At 42.5% G+C, this 18980-nt stretch overlaps 1 protein-coding gene across 4 annotated transcripts in view; it reads left to right on the top strand.

The window, feature by feature from the left end:
* The window catches only part of col4a6 (collagen, type IV, alpha 6), a 393865-nt gene that overhangs the window by 297301 nt on the left and 77584 nt on the right, over positions 1 to 18980 (top strand). For 3 of the 4 annotated variants that reach the window (XM_048544120.2, XM_059651362.1, XM_059651361.1), the window contains exons 21-26: positions 1673 to 1774; positions 4001 to 4161; positions 6480 to 6552; positions 13281 to 13387; positions 13687 to 13870; positions 16915 to 16968. In XM_048544120.2, coding sequence (XP_048400077.2) covers positions 1673 to 1774; positions 4001 to 4161; positions 6480 to 6552; positions 13281 to 13387; positions 13687 to 13870; positions 16915 to 16968 — 681 coding nt within the window. The remainder of the gene's footprint in view (positions 1 to 1672; positions 1775 to 4000; positions 4162 to 6479; positions 6553 to 13280; positions 13388 to 13686; positions 13871 to 16914; positions 16969 to 18980) is intronic. The other variant, XM_059651363.1, reaches the window with a different exon arrangement.

Below are 18980 nucleotides of genomic sequence, written 5' to 3'. Positions count from 1 at the left end.
ATATTGAAAAAATATTATTGCCAAGACTGTATTTTAGTCAAGTATAAGGTGAAATGTTTATAAGTGAATGAACTCACATTTTACATTGTGCTGTCTTACTGACTTCTTGTATTGTATTATTATTAGTGTTTGTTCAATGAATTTACTTTCTAGTCTGTGATAGACCCACAGAATGTATGGATAATGGGAATCAGAAAGGTATTAACTGGCTTGGAATATTGATATGAATCCTAAGTCTGGCAATAGTACCAAAAAGAACTCAAATTTGCTTCCCTAAATAATCTGCATTTGTGAAACTTTTGACGTTGTTATAAGTTTGTTGACTGGATCTTATGTAAATGATCTGTGTCTCATGTAAAAGTGAGAAACTAGTTCTGAAATATATATAGCAACTTGGATTCTAAGGTAGTGATGCAGTAATTTGTGAAGTGAGCATGAATTTGCATCCTTGTGATATACTATAGGTAACATTTTTTTAAAGAGCATATCTAACGACAAAGGGTCGCTAACTTGCAAGAGCAAGATCTTCGTTGTTTTCATTAGTCAGTCAGTGCATAAAATTCCTGAATGATGCACAACGCTCATATTTTAGAACTTTGAAGTTCAAAGCTGAAGAAAAGTAGGTCTGTGTATTTCTAAAGCACTTTTCACATCATCAAGGTATCCCGATATGTTTCACAAGCAACAAAGTTTATTTGAAAAATAACAAAAGAACCACAAATGCTGGAAATCAGAAACAGAAATTGCTGCAAAAGCTCAGCAGGTCTGGCAGCATCTGAGAAGAGAAATCAGAGGTAATGTTTCAGGTCCAGCGACCCTTCTTCAGGACACTTTATTTGAAGACTAGAATCAGTAGGAAAGATGGCAAAAACAGCAAAATCCTGGAAGCAGCCGTGAGGACAATGACCAGAGAGTTTAGTGGCAATACTGAAAGGAAAGTGGAAGACCAGGTCACCACACAGACCATCAAAGAGCACATGAGGTTTCTGACCTTGAGTGAGCCTTCAGATTTTAAAGTCTAAGTTAAAAGTTGATGCAAAGCTCACCGTCAGCTCTGTAACGATAGGCTTGATCAATGTTCTCTTTAAATCTTAGAAAATGTGGCCTGTTGGCAGACATGATACATTTTAAAAGGTTTCCAGGCACACATGGAGTACCTTACAGGGAACAGCTTCTGAGAGACATGTATGGTAATCTCTGGGTTGCAATATTGTGCTGTGGAGTGGAAAGAGCCACGACTTGAGCCATGGCTGATACCCAGGCAACTGTGGCCAAACAGAGGGAATGTCTTTTACCATTGTAGTACTAGCTTTTGTGTGGGGAACCGTACACGTAATATTATCATTCCTTATTTCATTCTGTCAAGTTGCTTCTTCAGCAACTATAGGTTTGGCTGAATGCTATGGCTCCTTGGACAGTTTGGCAGGCAGAGATCCTCCTAGTCCTGCATTACCTTTCCCATGAAGCCCTCCCCCTCATTATTCCAGCCCTATTTAAAAAAATGAAAGGAAAGAGCTTTAGAGCCCTTGGTATCATGTTTTAACCCTTAACAGCAATTAACAGTGCTTTAAATAAAAGCAGGTAATAAGGGGTTGTAAAATGTAACCATCTTTTATTTTCAATCCCTGTGCTGGAGCTGTATTACCAACCTCAGTGTATTCTATTCAACCAGGTCCTTCAGATAGTCGGACCAGAGTCAGTGGACCAATTGGACCTCCGGGATTGCCTGGACCAGCCGGACCACCAGGATTCAGGGGAAGCAAAGGATATAAGGGTGAGTAAATGGGTGGGACTGTCCTTGTCTGTGAGTAAGTTTTGTTCATTCAGTGCTCTGATTCAGACCTCCTCCCAAATACTGATTACCCGTTCTCACAGCCACAAGCAGCCCTTGTAAGAAAGTATCTTCAAAGTGTTGTCTCTGTTGGAATCAAGAAGAGATGGCAGCCAACTTGCTCATATTCAGATCTCACAAACACCAACAACACAATGAGTGGCTCATCTGTGATGTTGCTTGATGTGGCAATTAGCCAGGATTCTTGGAATAGAGCTATGGATTCCCTAGCATTCACTGAGATAGCTATATATAGGACCTCAGTTTAACATCTCAACTGCAGGACAGCACCTCTGACAGTGCACTATTTCAATACTCCGTTGGTATGTCGAATTTTAAATTCAGTGGAACTTCCACATCAAACCTTCTGATTCAGGTCAGAATGCTAGCTTATGAACTAATGCCGCTGAGGTTTTGTTGCATTTAGGTCTCACTAAGGCTTCCCAAGCCTCTGCACCATTGTTGCCAAGAGCATTCAGCCCCATTTCACTAGTTTTGTTGTTTTTTCCTTCAGCACCCATTTGGAACTGGAATTAGAGAAGCTTCTTGATGTTGGAGTTTCTAAAGAACTAAAAGCCGTGTTTTTCATGTTAATAGTGAAATGTTGGTGTTGTTAGACATTTTTTTCATCCATCCCCCCCATCATTTGTTCTTTCAATTTTTCATATTTCTGTAGAATACATGCACAAGGGGTATGTGGGGAAAGAAAGGTGGGTGTTAGTGGTTAACGTGTTTCAGATGATGCTTCAGAATGTGAGTTGAAACCCACAGACTAATGAAAACTGTGACGCATTACCTGTCAGTGACTTGGGAAATGGAAAGTCAAAATGCAACAAACACTCAACAGGTCAAACAGCATTTAAAAAGACAGAAAAATAAAATTAATGTTTCAAGTTGACGGCATTTCATTCTAAAGGTGATTGACCTAAATCATTAGCACTCTCACAACATGTCTCTCTCTCTGTCCCCTTGTCTCTCTTTCTCTCTCACACTCTTTCTCTCTCTCTCTCCCTCTCTCTCTCCCTTTCTCCCTATTTCGCTCCCTCTCTCTCCCTCTGCAGATGTTACCAGGACATTGTTTTTTTTTCATTTCCACTCCTAGCATTCACTTTATTTTGGAGCAAACAGCTTCCTATCGGTTTGCGGGAAATTGCAAAGGAAGGATAACATTAATCTCAGTTGTAATTCTGAGATGAATTGCTAGCTATTTCTGCAGTGCCAGTTGTTTGTAGATCAGTCTTGTTAATCCAAGTGATGGGGGAGTTGCAGTGCAGCAGAGACCCAGGTTCAGTGAAGAACTGTAGGCCACACTTCCACTATACCCCTGCCCCACCTAGTCCCCAGAACCCCTCAAGCAAACATTATATTAATTGTCATCAGCATCATAACGTGAGCCATAATTGGGTAGTGATTGGAGTTGGGCCAAGATGGCCACCCAGTGTCTTTCCTGGCTTGGAATAGTTCAGTGGTGGGAGTCCCCAACCAGGACTCACCCAACTGAGTGTGAACTCCAGAGTTCAAAACCCTCAAAGCATCTAATTCCAGCCAATGTCATTGTTTCTCAGAGAACAAGAAGTGACTAATAGCTGCCAAGGCCTGACCTGAAGCTGAACAGGAGTATCAGTACGTCATCATATTGTGGTGGTTTGGTGTGTAAGGCACTGGGAAAAAAAAGTCACATTTTATTATGTGGTGTAACTTTGTTGAGTGCCCTTCTGATGTATGAACATTGCTGAGAGTTTGTATGAGGACTTGCCCTGGGAATGAGTCGATTTTCAGCTGCACTCTGTCATTGAAGGGCACCCAAAATGTTCATAGATTCATAGAATCATAGAATCCCTCCAGTGTGGAAACAGGCCATTCGGTCCATCAAGTCCACACCAATCTTTCGAAGAGTGTCATACCCAGACCCACCTACCCCCACCCTATCCTTGAAACCATGCATTTCCCAAACAACCTAACCTGCACATCTTTATGTCTTTGTTATATCTTTTACATCTTCTGATGAAATTCCACTGACACTGTCCTGATCATAGGCAAGAGCTTTCTCCCATTCACCGTCTAACATCCAGAATGAGGCCGAAGATCTCTGCTCACCTACAATCCTCAGCAATTTCAATAATGATTCTCTTAAGGCTTAACGTGGATATTTGTGCTTCCTTGTATCAGGTGAGCCTGGTGCTTGCGCGTGCAGTGGAGTAATAACTGGGAATGGAATTCCAGGACCTCCCGGCCCTCCTGGTGAACCAGGAAAGCCTGGCTTCAATAGTGGCAAAGGCCAGTGTGGTGACCCAGGACCCCCAGGACCTCCGGGGCAAAGAGGCCCTCCAGTAAGTAGCACTATCCTTTCACAGCCATGCATTGATCATTGTTAACAATGTCAGAAAATGAGACAAAAAGCGATTTTGTCTACAGTGTGTTCTATCATGAACTGTGCCTAGTTTCTTTAGTTCTCTGAGTTAGACAGAACTCCCTGTCCCACATCCCGTCTTTGGTGATATCTGTCTTTTTGAGGTAGGCCTCTTTTTGCTTCCACAGCGCCGGCAAACTATGAAGAAGAATTTCTTGACAGCACCCCTAAAGTTAGCTTCCACTGTTTAGAAGCTGCTTATTCACTGTCACCATGCATGAATTGCAGTTCTCTAACCTGTTGCCCAGGTGAGACCTACTCAGTTGGCTCAGATCAGGGTCGAAACCTGGCATGTTTGATCGATCTGGCTCAGTGTCCCACCAATTAGCCCACATATTCAGTGATCCATTCCTGGATCTCACAGCCACGTGAGCCAAAGAAAAGTTCATTAATCCTATACATGCATTTGATAAAATGCATGGATTCACCATATAAGTACCGTGGCTACCAGAGTAGGCCAAAGTTTAGGAAATCTTGCAGCGAGTAGCTCACCTCCTGACACCCAAACCCTGTCCACCACCTACAAGGCACAAGTCAGGGGTGTGTTGGAGTATTCCCCACTTGCCTGGATGAGTGCAGCCCCAGTGACACTCAGGAAGTTTGACACCACCCGGGACAAAGTAGTCTGCTTGATTGGCACCACATCCACAAGCATCCACTCCCTCCGCACCAACGCTCAGTGGCAGCAGTATATACTACTTACAAGATGCACTGCAGAAATTCACCAAAGATTCTTAGACAGAACCAAATATTTATTACCTTAATTCTCTTAATTTCCTTAATTTTCTTAATTCCAGATATTTATTGAATTCAAATTCTATCAACGCCATGGTGTGACTTGAACCCAGGTCTCCAAATTATTACCAGGGTCACTGGATTAAAGTCTAGACCATCACCTTCCCTCTCCTGAATATTCAGGATTATGAGGCAAGGCTGCCGAATAATTCAAATTCTGTAATAAGTGGAGGGAACTGGAGAAGTAATGTGACATTGACTATCATTTTATCTTTCTTACACATGATTTGATAAGCTCTAATCCTTTAAAATGAGAAGCTTTGATCCACTTTCTACATTATGTTCCAACAAAGAAAGAGCTAATGTAAATGCTGATCTGCGGAGGTGGACAGCAGTTCTCTTGGAAAACACATGTGGTCTGTTTGTGCTTTTTTTGTGTTCACTCATGGGATGTGAGCATCTGTGGCTGGGCCAGCATTTATTGCCCATCCCTAGGTGCCCTTGAGAAAGTGCTGATGAATTGTATTCTTGAACTGCTGCAGTCTCTGTGTTGGAAGTAGACCAACAATTCTATTAGGGTGCAAATTGCAGGAATCATGATGTATTTCTAAGTCAGGTTGGTGAGTGGCTTGGAGTGGAAGTTACAGGTGGTGGTGTTTGCAAGTATGTGCTGCCCTGGTCCTTCTAGGTGGAAGTGTTGTGGGTTTGAAAGGTGCTGTCTCAAGATCTTAGGTGAATCTCTGCAGTGTAGCTTGTTGATGGTACACACTGCTGCTACTGAGCAGTGTTGAACGCTGTTCCTAGTTTTCTTCAGAAGCAAATTAACAAACACAACCAATAAATGAGAACAAAATTGTCTTTTTATGCCTAAAAGATTCCAGTGTTCTATTCTGTAAAAGTCAAATTAAATCATGAGTTTTTCACTTCTGGACAGTTTCTGGAGTTGGGCGAAGCAATAGCATATGGTTAATAGAATAGCTGGTTGATGGAAGGCCAGTTGAAGTATCCCTTTATATTAAATGCTGGTTATAAATATGGGCAAGCAGACAGAATGTCAAGAAAGGAGGGAGGAAACCTTTACTTCTCTTTGATTTAGACTGTAATCAGTGAAAAGCACAGTATTTCTTGTGTTGCAGATTGTGACACATTCTGAAAGACGACTGCATAAGCACAGGCAGCACTCTGGTATCTCAACCAAGGGGCTAGTCTTCATTCCTGAGCACCTGAGTGACAGTAGGCAGATCAACCATGGGAATCAGAGGTTTCACAGAGAAGCATGTGAGCATGTGGAAACTCACCAGTTGACTAGAGTACATGAAGGGTTAGATACTCACTGTGCATCAAGTGTAGAAATGTAAACCCAATCCTTATAAATTGTGTTGTAATTTACGAAAGAAGCTTCTCCCCTGATGAGACCAAAATGCAGACAATTGAAATACGGCCTTATTTCACAGATTGCCTGACTGCAGATGGAGAATGCTGACCTTTCCTTTTAACTCATAGGGCATTTCAGGCGTGCCAGGAGGATTAGGTCCGAAAGGACAGAAGGGAGACTCATCAGTAACATCTGCAAAAGGTATGAATTACACTTGACCATCGCTGCATGCAATCCCCTTTCAACCTAAAGCACAGACAGCTCAGATTTCTATTGCAACCAATTTGCTTTTTGGACTTGATATTTATTTCTAAATGACGGAAAAATGAGTCTGTGTGGCATGTTTTTCCATTCTTGTGTCTAGACATAATGTGGGATGCAATACTTTGTGGAAGATCAGGTCCTTTAGGCCTGAACATATTGAATGCTGCTTCTGCCAGCCCAGCCTACTCAGTGCAGACCAGCCTCTGTTCGCCATTGTGCAGTGTCTTTACTCATTAAATCACTAGGGAAATCAGTTACTTCACAGAATTCGACAGTGCCAGGGAAATTATAAAGGACTTCTCCAATAATTGCATTTTTGACAGCTGTCTTACTTGGTTGCCTGCATCATGCATGTAAGGAGTTGAGCATGGCCATTCATGTCTTTAGAAAAGCAAGAATGTACTCCAAAGAATGACGGAAACGTCAAAGTTATGGAACCTGTCTCCCTAGAATGGAGCTTTCTCTTGCCCATAGAACCATTTGGAGAAGTGCAGGGAGATCTTCCAGTGTCCTACCAACATTCTTCTATCAATCACCATTGTATGAACCATGGTGACATAATTTGCCATTCAGTAGCAGCAAACAAATTTCAAAGCCTATCATAGCAGATGACAAGTTTTGAGATGTTTCTCAGAGACAGCATTAAGAACTTCATAATTTATTTTTCCTTCCCTGTGCCAATACTGTCTTCCAGAGAATACAGTACGCTTCCAGTCTGATCAGGCAACAGTTCTTCAACAAATGAGCCAGAGCTGTTTCCTGTACTGGAGAGCACATATTTATCAATTCAGCCATTGGGTAGACCTTCCAATGAATAGCAATCTCCAGTTACCATCCCTTGTGTAGCAGATTGCGACACATTCTGAAAGACGACTGCATAAGCACAGGCAGCACTCTGGTATCTTAACCAAGGGGCTAGTCTTCATTCCTGAGCACCTTAGTGACAGTAGGCTGATGAACCATGGGGAATCAGAGGTTTGACAGAGAAGCAGGGAAAAGTAACTGCTCTGCTTTTGTAAGCTCACCACAGTCATCACAACTGTACAGCAGGTCAAGAGAACGTGGTGTCAAGGTGTGGTTAGAGATAATGAGAACTGCAGATGCTGGAGAATCCGAGATAACAAAGTGTGGAGCTGGATGAACACAGCAGGCCAAGCAGCATCCTAGGATCACAAAAGCTTATGTTTCGGGCCGAGAATCTTCATCAGAAAAGACGGATGGGGAGAGGGTGCTGAAATATCTCCTCATCCGCCTTTTCTGATGAAGGGTCTAGGCCTGAAACATCAGCTCTTGTGCTCTTAAGATACTGCTTGGCCTGCTGTGTTCATCCAGCTCCAAACTTTGTTCTCAAGGTGTGGTTAGACAGGTGCAGTCAGACAGGTAGGAGATTCAGTTTTGTGAGGGGAACAGACAGGAAATTCTATAAATGCAGAAGAGACACCAGGATGGTGTGTGACCTCCCAGGTGCTGGGGTCTAGGATATCTCTGAGCAGCTGAGAACATTCTGAAGGGGGAGGGTGACCAGCTAGAGGTCATTTTGCATATTGGTGTGAATGACATAGATGGACAAAGGGATGGAGTACTACAAACTGAGTATAGGGATTTAGGCAAGAAATTAAAAAGCAGAACCTCAAGGGTAGTGATCTCCAGATTACTCCCAGTGCCATGTGCCAGTGAGGCTCAGAATAGAAAGAAAAGCCAGATGATTACATGGCTGAGGGGCTGGTGTAGGGGGTAGGGTTTTCAGTTCTTGAATCATTGGGATCACTTCTGGGGTAGAGCTGACCTGTACAAGAGGGATAAGTTGCATTTGAACTGGAGGAGGTCCAATATCCTTGTGGGAAGATTACCTAGTGTTACCTGGGAGGGTTTAAACTAACTTGGCAGGCATTGTTTGACTCTAAATAAGGGAGGGGCCATCGAGAAGTCAGGGGAAAATGGAATAGCCATTGAGAGCGAGTTTACTGTTCAGGATAGCCAGAGGCACAGTAAAGGGAGGGAAAAGACTTCTGGTGTAAAGTGCATTCATTTTAATGCACAGCTCAGAGTATGGATCAGCTCTGGGGACTGGAATATTATAGCCATCACAGAAATATGGCTGAGAGAAGGGCAGGACTGGCAGCTCAATGTTCCAGCATACAGAAGCTACAGGCGTGACAGAAGTACAAGCAAGCGAGGAAGGGGAGTTGCCCTTTCAATAATGGAAAACATGACAACAGTACTTAGAGAGGATTGACCCCAAATAGCCAGCGGGTACTAGAGGGGTAGATGTGTAGGCAGATTGCAGATACCTGTCAGAATAATAGGGGAGTATTGATTGGAGATTTTAACTTCCCCTGTATTCACTGAGCCATCCAGAGTGTAAATGGTCTGGATGGGGTGGAATTTGTCAAATATGTCCAAGAAAGTTTCCTAACTCAATATGTAGAGGGCCCTACTTGGGAGTGTGCAACACTGGGCCTCCTGTTAGGAAACAAGGTCGGGCAAGTGACTGAAGTGTCTGTCGGAGAGCACTTTGGGTCCAGTGACCATAAATCTCTTAGTTTTAACATTGTTATGGAAAAAGATAGGACAGATTCACAGGTTAAGGTGCTAAATTGGAGCAGGACCAATTTTGGCAGGATCAAGCAGAGTCTGTTTAAAAGGAACAACTGGCAAATGGGAGGCTTTTCAAAGTGTGATATCAAGAGTGCAGGGATAGTATGTCCCTGGTAGAGTGAAGGGAAAAGCTGCCAGGGTTAAGGATCCCTGGGTGATGAGGGATATCGAGGCTCTGGTCAGGAAAAATAAGGCATACATTGGGTTTAAGCGATCAATCTCAAGTGAATCAAGATGGCTAAAGAAAGTGTAGGAGTGCACTTAGGAGGGAAATCAGAACAGCAAAAAGAGTGTATGAGATGGATTTGGCAGATAAGGTTAAAGATAATCCCAAAAGCTTGTACAGCTATATTAAGAGTAAAAGTATGGCTAGGAAGAGAATAGGTCCCCTTAAAGATCAGCATGGCTGTCTATTTGTGGAACCACAGGAGATGGGGAAGATATTTAATGGATATTTCTCCTCAGTGTTTACTGAGGAGAGAATGATGGATGCTAAGGAAATAAGGGAAACAAGTGGGGAAGTTTTAGACTGCATACATATTACCAGAGAGGAGGTGTTTGCAGCCTTAAAGCACATCAGGGTGGCTAGAACCCCTGGGCCTAATGAAGTCCAGCCTCGGATGTTGTGAGAGGCTAAGGAAGAAATTGCAGAGGCCCTTGCAGAGATTTTTGCTTCATCTTTAGCCACTGGTGGAATTCTGGAAGACTGGAGGGTGGCTAATGTTGTTCCACTGTTTAAGAAAGGTAAGAAACTATAGACCAGTGAGCCTGACATCAGTGGTAGGCAAGTTATTGGAGAGGATTCAGAGTGACAAGAACAAAAAGATCAACCAACATTTGGAAAGCCAAGGTCTGATTAAGGATAATCAACATGGATTTGTGCGGGGATGTTGTGTCTGACAAATCTTTTAGAGTTTCTCAGAGGGGTAACCACGCGGATAGCTGAGTGTAGGGCAGACGATGTGCCTAAAAGAACTTTAGTAAGGCCTTTGACAAGGTGCTGCACAGCCAGTTAGTTATAAAGGTTAGGTTGTATGGGATCCAGGGAAAGCTAGCCAATCGGATTCAAAATTGGCTCGATGTTAGGAAGTAGACAGTGATAGTTGAAGGTTGTTTTCTGGTGGCCTGTGTTTAGTGGTGTGCCACAGCAGGTGGTGCCAGGATCTTTGTTATTTGTTATTTACATAAATGATCTGGATGTGAATGTGCAAGGCATGATTAGTAAGCTTGCAGATGATACAAAATGTGGAGATATTGTTGATAGCGAGGAAGCTTATCAAAAATTACAGAGGGATCTTGATCAGATGCGGAAGTGGACTGAAGATTGGCAAATGCAATTCAATACAGATATATGTGGAGTGTTGTACTTTGGAAAGTCAAACCAAGATAGGACTTAAAGAGCAAATGGTAAGGTCCTGAGGAGTGTTGTGGAACAGAGGGACCTAGGAATACTCATACATAGTTTGGTGAAAGCAGCATCACAGGTAGACTGGGTGGTGAAGAAGGCATTTAGCATGATGGTCTTCATGAGTTAGAGCATTGAGTATAGGAGTTGGAACGTTATGTTACAGTTGTATAAATCGTTGGTGAGGCCGCACTGGAGTATTGTGTACAGTTTTGGTCACCCCTTTATAGGAAAGACATAGTTAAACTAGAAAGTGTGCAAATAAGATTTATAAGGATGTTACCAGGTCTAGTAGGCCTGAGCTCAAGGGAGAGGCTGGCAAGGATAGGACTTTATTCCTTGGAACATAGGAGAATGAGGGGTGACCTTATTGAGGTGTATAAAATCATGGGGGATGCAGATAGGCTGCATGTATATAGTCTTTTTCCCAGGGATGGGGAATTGAAGACTAGAGGGTGTAGGTTTAAGGTGAGTGGGGAAAGATTTAAGAAGGACCTGAAGGACAACTTCTTCACACAGATAGTGGTGCGTATATGGAATGGGCTGCTGGAGAAAGTGGTTGAGGCAAGTACAAAAGCAACATTTAAAGAACATTTGGATAGGTACATGGATGGGAAGGATTTAGAGGGATATGGACCAAATGCGGGCAATTGGAACTTGTTGAGTGGGCACCATGGTCAGCATGGACCAGTTTGGGCCAAAGGGCCAGTTTCCATGTGCATTGCTCTATGATTGTATGACTATAACCCAAACACTTGCATTTGTCAGCAGAAATCACAGCACCACAATGAATAAAGAATACTACTCGACCCAAGTTGAACTTAAGTCCAAATATATTCTCAGACTTGTTTCACCGCAATGTCAGTACACCTTCTGAATTACTTCAGGGTTCATGTCTCCACAATGCTGTCTGTTAATCATTTCTTTTTGTGTGAGGAAAACTCCTTTCATCAGTCCTAATGTAATGTCTTCCACTTGCAGCCCGTCTAACCCTCTGCATAGCTTTAGATCAGTTACAGTGCTTGATTCTGAGATCCATTCAGTTAGCATCATTCAGAAAGCAAACCTGGGATGTGCCTTGTCACTCAGCTTAGTATCATTTACCAGCCAGTCCTTTTATCACAGTATCTCACAGTTCAGGTATCTGAAGAGTGAACTCATGAATTCAGTATTGAAGTTCAAACGTACTTCTCACAACTACTGAAGGGGGATGGGCAAGGGTCAGCAGGTCTGGCAGTGTCTGTGCAGAGAGAAATAGAATAAACTTTTCACGAGTGATATGACCCTTCTGCATAAACAATGTAGAAGCTACAATCTAGATGGTCGGTTAAGAAGATTGAAGTAAAAACAGGAATGCAGCGATTACTCCAAATGGATAAACAGGGGCAGAATGCATACAGGCAGACTGACAATATCAGCTGATGGTGAAAAGCTTCATAATTCGCTTGTGGCTGTGCTGCTGATGTCACTGGATACCATGCGCAATGACATTGGTGCCAGAACATGCACAGACTGCACCACCTTCAATTCATAGTAATTCTTTTTTAGAAGAGACAGCCAAAGTTCAGTCGGGAAATGATCGAATCCATTGATTATTTCGGATCCACTTGATTGCTCGAACAGCATGAGCGCAACTGCATTACTGGGGGATAACATATGCACAGGTCGCAGCAAAATGACACCCTCATCCGTGAAAAACTGCAAATGTCTCCGCATCGTGCACTCCATTGCTGGGTAGATGTCACATAGCGACACTGTGTTCCTGGACGTGCACGCATTGCTCCAGTCGACATCCACAAACCAAAAAAAGGAAATGCTAGAAATATTCAGCAAATCATGTACAAAGGATGGCACAGTGGCTCAGTGGTTAGCACTGCAGCCTCACAGTGCAAGGGACCTGGGTTTGATTCCAGCCTTAGGCGAGTGTCTGTGTGGAGTCTGCACATTCTCCCTGTGTCTGTGTGGGTTTCCTCCAGGTGCTCCGGTTTTCTCCCACAGTCGAAAGATGTGCAGGCTCGGTGGATTGGCCATGCCAAATTGCCTGTAGTGTTCAGGGGTGTGTGGGTTATCAGGGGATGGGTCTGGGTGGGATGCTTCAAGGTCAGTGTGGACTTGTTGGGCTGAAGGGCCTGTTTCCACAGTATAAGTAATCTTAAAAGAAAACTGGATAAATAGAGTGAATGCTGCAGGCTGGTGACAGTTCATTACAACAGGACAATTTTAGAGTAACGGAAATTTTTAACCAATTAATCAAGTGTAAAAACAAAAGACAAGGGGGAGGATAGGTAGAGGGCAGGAGTGATTAAGTGACAAGAGAGATGATGGTGTGATGTAAAAGATTCAGCAAAGACAGAGCCAATTCTGAGAAAGAGTTCATTGACCAGAAAACCTGTTTCTTTACACATGGACTTGCTTAGTATTTCAGTTATTTTCTTGTTTTCTGTCAGATTGCTAACATTACCAAAACCTAGCAAACTCCTCTGAAATCCTTTCAATTGTGATTCCATCAGAAGCTTTCTCTCATTTAATGTGAACGGGCAAATGTTTCTGCTAAGGGTTGAAACAAAGACATTTCAAACAAACGTATTAAACATTTGAACGTGGCAGCATAATTTCAGTATCATATATTAGACACTAAAAGAATAATAACTCTGTTTTGAAGGGCAAAAGGGAGATCCTGGTAATCCAGGGCCAAGGGGACCTTCAGGCACTCCAGGAAAACCAGGAAATGATGGCTTCCCAGGTTTAGCCGGACGTCCGGGTGAACCTGTAAGTATCATTAGAGCTTGATGTTGCTTGCCATGCAGCATGTTTTATTGCCGATGAAGGAAAGTGATTGAGCATTTCTAAGAATTTTTGACCCATTCATACCTATTATTACGCAGCTTTGTAGGAAAAGAGTTATATTTACAATTCTGTTCCAGTCACGCCACTTCTTCACTGATTTGTTCGCTGTCTTTTCCACTGATCCAAAAGATTGATTTGTGTCATGAGCTACACTGCATTTGACTGTGAAGGAAGTATACAATTTCACTATGATACCCGCTCATGGTGTTCATATTACTCAGGGTGACAGCGGAACAGGCATTCGTGGTGTTAAAGGTTTCCCAGGCAGTCCTGGTCGAAAGGGTCCTCCAGGTGAGATGGGTCCACCAGGCATCGGATTCCCAGGCCCACCAGGTTTCCAGGGTCCTCCAGGTGATCCAGGAGTTGATGGAATACCAGGACCTCCAGGATTACCAGGGGCACCAGGTATGGAGTGTAGTACAACTTGATATTCATTTGTTTGTAGTCTGACTGCGAAAATTCAACTCAGTTGTTGGTATGTGCAACTGTATGTGCTATGGTTTGTCATCAATGAAATGATCAAGCAGCTTTAAAATGTTGCACAGATTTCTTTGATAACACTCTGGTGATTAACATATATGAAACCATAATGCAATAAGATACATGGTCAACAACAACATATGTGAATTTCATGGTAACTTGTGCTGGAGTGTGCGTCAATTTAAGTTGTATCTGTGGTCTGTGAAGTAGTTTTTATGTGATGGTTATAAATTAGCAATTTAATGAGTGCTGTTGTTCTTGTTACAATGTACAACATCCATTAAGTGCAGTGGAAATTGAGTACATTCCAGTTTAAATCTCTTGCAATCCACCTGGAATCCAACAGAATTCAGATGCCTTGGCTTCGGGTGGTAATCACTGTCAGACAGCAAGTTTTCTGGGAGCATGGCCAGCCCCTAGTTAAGTTTGGATAAAGTGTTTGAGCACAGGAAAGATCTGCGCTTTAGACCAGCCCCAAGACTGGCAAGTGGCATTCAGAGCCCAGAAATAGTGCAGGGATCCAAAAAGTTGGAGTCCCTCTCATTTCCCAATGTTTATCAGTGACTCCTGCCATGTGTGTATCTGGAATCCTGGCAGACCACCCTGAAGAAGTTTGGATCCATAACATCTTTTCCTATAAGCTAATTTGATATTATATTGTCTCTTAAGCAAGTAACAGATCATTTGGCCCATACTTGTGTCTATGCTTCACACAAGCCATCTTATATTTTCCTTCATCTAATCCCATCAATGTTTCTTCAAATTTATTTTTCTTCTTTTGTGTTTAGCCATTATCCCTTCAATGCACCCAGGTTATTCACCTCAGTTTTTCCTTGCACTACTGTGTTCTACATTCCAAGTATTGTTTGATTGAGAAGGTTCCTCCTGAATTCCCTAATGAATTTAGGTGTGGCCTCTTGTCTCTAGTCTGGTCTCACCCATAAGTAGAAATATGTTACCAATGTCTACTCCATTAAACCTTTTCATAAACTTGAAGACATCTGTTAGTTCATTGTGCAGTCTTTTGAGCTCCAATCTGCTCACTCATTTTTCTAAGGAAGAACTTTACAGTTTTAGTACCATTTTCATATAGTTTCATTATACATATTCCAAATATTTCCATAGGATCGCCTCTCATTCTTGAAGCTCCAATGGGTATAAGTCTGACCTGCTCAACCTTTCTTCATAAATCAACTCAGTCATCCATCAATCAACCAATGAATTTTCTCTGAGCTGTTTCTAATGATTCTCTGCAAATAAAGTCACCAACATTGTATATAGTACTCCAGGTGTGATCTCATCAATGCCATGTAAAATTAGAGTATGACTTGCTTCTATCTTATTCTGTCTGTCTTGCAATAAAGACCAACATTCCATCTGCCTTCTTAATTATTTTTCATACCGGCATGCAAACGTCTTTGTGATTCCAGGCATCTAGAAACCTCTGTAATGCAATTGGCCACATGGTGGCTCAGTGATTAGCACTGCTGCCTCACAGCACCAGCGACCTGGGTTTGATTCCACCCTTGTGTCACTGTCTGTGTGGAGTTTGCACATTCTCCTTGTGTCTGCGTGGGTTTCCTTTGGGTGCTCTCATTGCCTCCCACAGTCCAAAGATGTGCAGGCTAGGTGGATTGGCCATGCTAAATTGCCCATGACATTCACGGATGTGTAGATTAGGGAGATAGATTTGGGCAGCATGCTCCGAGGGTCAGTGTGGACTTGTTGGTCGACAGTGCCTGTTTCCATGCTGTAGGTGTTCTATGATCTATGAGCACTCTACAGACAGCCATAATATTCAGCTTCCCTATTCTCCCTGCCAATGAGGACAACCTCACATTTTCCTATAAACAACCCATTTGATAAAGTTCTTCCAAATAAGCTAACCCACCTATGTACTTTTGTAGACTCTATGCATTCTCGTCACAATTTCCTTTTCAATCTATCTTTATGTCATCCGCAAATTTGGCTGCAATACAGTTGGTCCTGTCATCCAATCACTAACGTAGAATGGAAAGCTGAGGCCACAGTACTGATTCTTGCAGCAATTCCTAATTCCAGTTTGCCACTTCAGAATAATCTGTTATCCCCTCCCTGTTTTGCATTAGTTTGCTAACCCTCTCTATGCTAATATATCTCCCACGCTATGATCCATTTTCTTATGTGGTTTCCTTAGCTATGTCACTTTACCGACTACTTTTTGGAAATCCAAATGGGCTATTTCAACTGGTTCCCTTTTATCTACCCTGCTTGTTGCAGCCTCAAAGAACTCTAATAAAATCGTCAAACACAATTTACCATTCACTCATTCGACTCAATTCTTCCTGATTGCATTATTATTTTCCAAAGGTTTTGCTGTTATTTCCTAAAACATTTACTTTCTCCATGGAATTTTCCCAATTCCAGATGTTAGGCGTTGCCCTCTTTTCTGAAATTGAAATGCCCCATTTGTTGTTCGTTTGACTTTTCAACTGTGAGAGCCTGGAAAGGAAGTCTATTTCTGTCCTCACCCAATATCCAACTGCACATGCACACCTCCCAGAAGAGACCACTGAACAGTTGATAGGAAAGTGGTCCTGGCTGATATTGTTCACTGTCAGTTGTAGCACCTAAATGCAATACTGGCTCTGATCAGCTAACGAAGACCAGACAAACTTTAAAATTCCCTGAACTATATGAGTCAAAGATGGGTGGACGTGATTTAAGTTCCAGTTGTGATTCATTTTGACCAGCATTAGATTTAAGAGGGAATGCACTTCAATTTCCATGTTTGCTATGAATCTGATTCAGTTTGGTTTGGAGAGTATTAAGCAACTTGTATTTTTTGGTGAGTGACAAGGATTGGTAAAGAACCACTAAAGTGAATGAGTTACCTGTTCATTCCTATCGGAAGAGAGAAATCAATCACAGTTCCACTGTTGTTTGTGCCCCTCCTGACTGATTTCACAACCTTTGCATGGACACTACAGGTGACTGTTGCTGCGGGGAAACCGCTGGTGAAGGCGACCTTCATACAGAGGGAGGTGAGAGGCCATAATCCTCACAAAAAGGTTACCATGGCAATGATGGCAGGAGCCCCCAAACCCTTACATCATTGCCAAAAGACTTCCGTACCATAGTTTGCATGTTACAGCTGTGCACTGCAGTAGTAACTCACGTTAAATGGAAATTAATTGCACCAACATTATTTCACTGTCTTCTTTCATGCATGCTATTAGTGCACACTGTTATACAGACAATTAAATCATTATGTTGTATCTGGGAAAACATCAATCTATAAATTAATTTTAGTTGCAATATTACTGGTCTGTCGTGAAATAGGTGATTTTCTCATTTGCGTAAAATTCAAACAAAGTTGACCAATCCCTTGCTAGACCAAATAAAAACTTAAAGAACTGCAGATGCTGCACATCAGAAACAAAAGCAGAAACTGCTGGAAAAGCTCAGCAGATCTGGCAGCATCAGTGAAGAGAAATCAGCGTTAATGTTTTGGGTCAAGTGACCCTTCTTCATCTTGGTAGACCTTTGCTAGATCAGTTAGTTTTTGTAAATAAAATCAAGCCCTTCTACTTTTCTGTTGTCCAGTTCCAAAGATGCTGAATTAAGTTTGGGGTACCTTGGGATACCTTTGGAGTAAGGAAATTTTGTATTTGGATCCACCTACTCCTGTTTCACTTCAGCAACTATTTGTTCTGTATGTGTATAGACCATGGGAGTGCTTAATCCCCTGGTTGTCATGTGCCTGAGGTGCTGGTGTTGCAGTGTTCTCAGGACTTGTTAATTTTTCTTTCAATTGCTGCTCAAACTGGATGATCCCAATCTGAAGATTTAAGACTAGAGTTTCCCATGGGCTTTGAGACCTTAATGTCTGGATGAAATGAACTTCCAAGTGTTATATCAATCCTCAGCCAATTAGTTAAGTTTGAAATTAGACACGGATGTTTTACTTGATGCCAGGCTTGATCATACATACCATGTGTTTGCCAGTATTCTAGCAGTCTTTCTTTTATAGGTGTTCTAGGTACTTAATTAGATAATATCCTTCATCTGTGTATTTTAACAACATCATTAACTCATGATTAACTCACACCAAGCCCACATTTACTAGAAGTTGCCTGCTGGGTGATTGTCCCTGAAATAGCCTCCCTATTTGGTGACCTTACAGTTCACTATCCTATTGGATGCAGGCTCGCAATGTTGCTACTATAACTGCAGGGTCGGCAGCTCCATAGTCCTTGCAGCCCTACAATGAAAGGTAGCTTCGGGATAAAAGTAACACGTCAACATTCTCCAAGACACAGATTTAAAGTTACAATTCCTTGGCGTCAAGCAATTTCCATTCTCTTGTGAAGGAAAGGAAACCCCTCCAAGTTCATCATTGAGGCTGCAATAGTACTTTTTTTTTCTGCATCCCTCTACTTGGAGTATGGAGCCTCTGTCTTTGATAGCACACACAACGTACTCCCATCGCCATACCCATGGCAAAATGCTACTGAGGCTGTGAGACCAGATCCATCTGGATCATCATCATCTTGGTATATGCCCATCACCCTGGTGCAAGCAGATGACCTAAACCCTGCCTACCCATGAAAATCTTGGCCAGTGGCAACACTGCAGTGGAGAGTCATCCTGACACTTATCCCCATCTCCTATTCCTCCAACCCCAACACCACACCTGCTGTTAGTGAATGGGAAAAATCCAAACCTTATGTTTAATCCACCCCTGAAGGAGCGCGGGGAGTGAAGACCTTCTGAAACTTATAGGACTTGAGATAGAAACTTGATAAACCAGTGAATCAAGACACCACTTACAAATAGAAGGCAAGCTGTTAACAGCTCAGCCTGACTTTGGAGTGGCATGTCTTGTGACAGAGCACCACCATATCCTCACTTGAACACTTTACAGCATGGCATACTATATGATAGTGAGCAGTTGGTGATTTGTCACTCGATTCCATCCCATCCTCATCTGAAGGCAGTTGTACTGCTTTCCAAAGTCACAGGCTTACTGTATAACTGAAGTCAGATCACTCAG

The sequence above is a fragment of the Stegostoma tigrinum genome, chromosome 15, assembly GCF_030684315.1.
Source record: "Stegostoma tigrinum isolate sSteTig4 chromosome 15, sSteTig4.hap1, whole genome shotgun sequence".
Taxonomy (NCBI): domain Eukaryota; kingdom Metazoa; phylum Chordata; class Chondrichthyes; order Orectolobiformes; family Stegostomatidae; genus Stegostoma; species Stegostoma tigrinum.
Note: the sequence above shows the minus strand (reverse complement) of the source record. Positions and strands in the feature narration are given on the sequence as shown.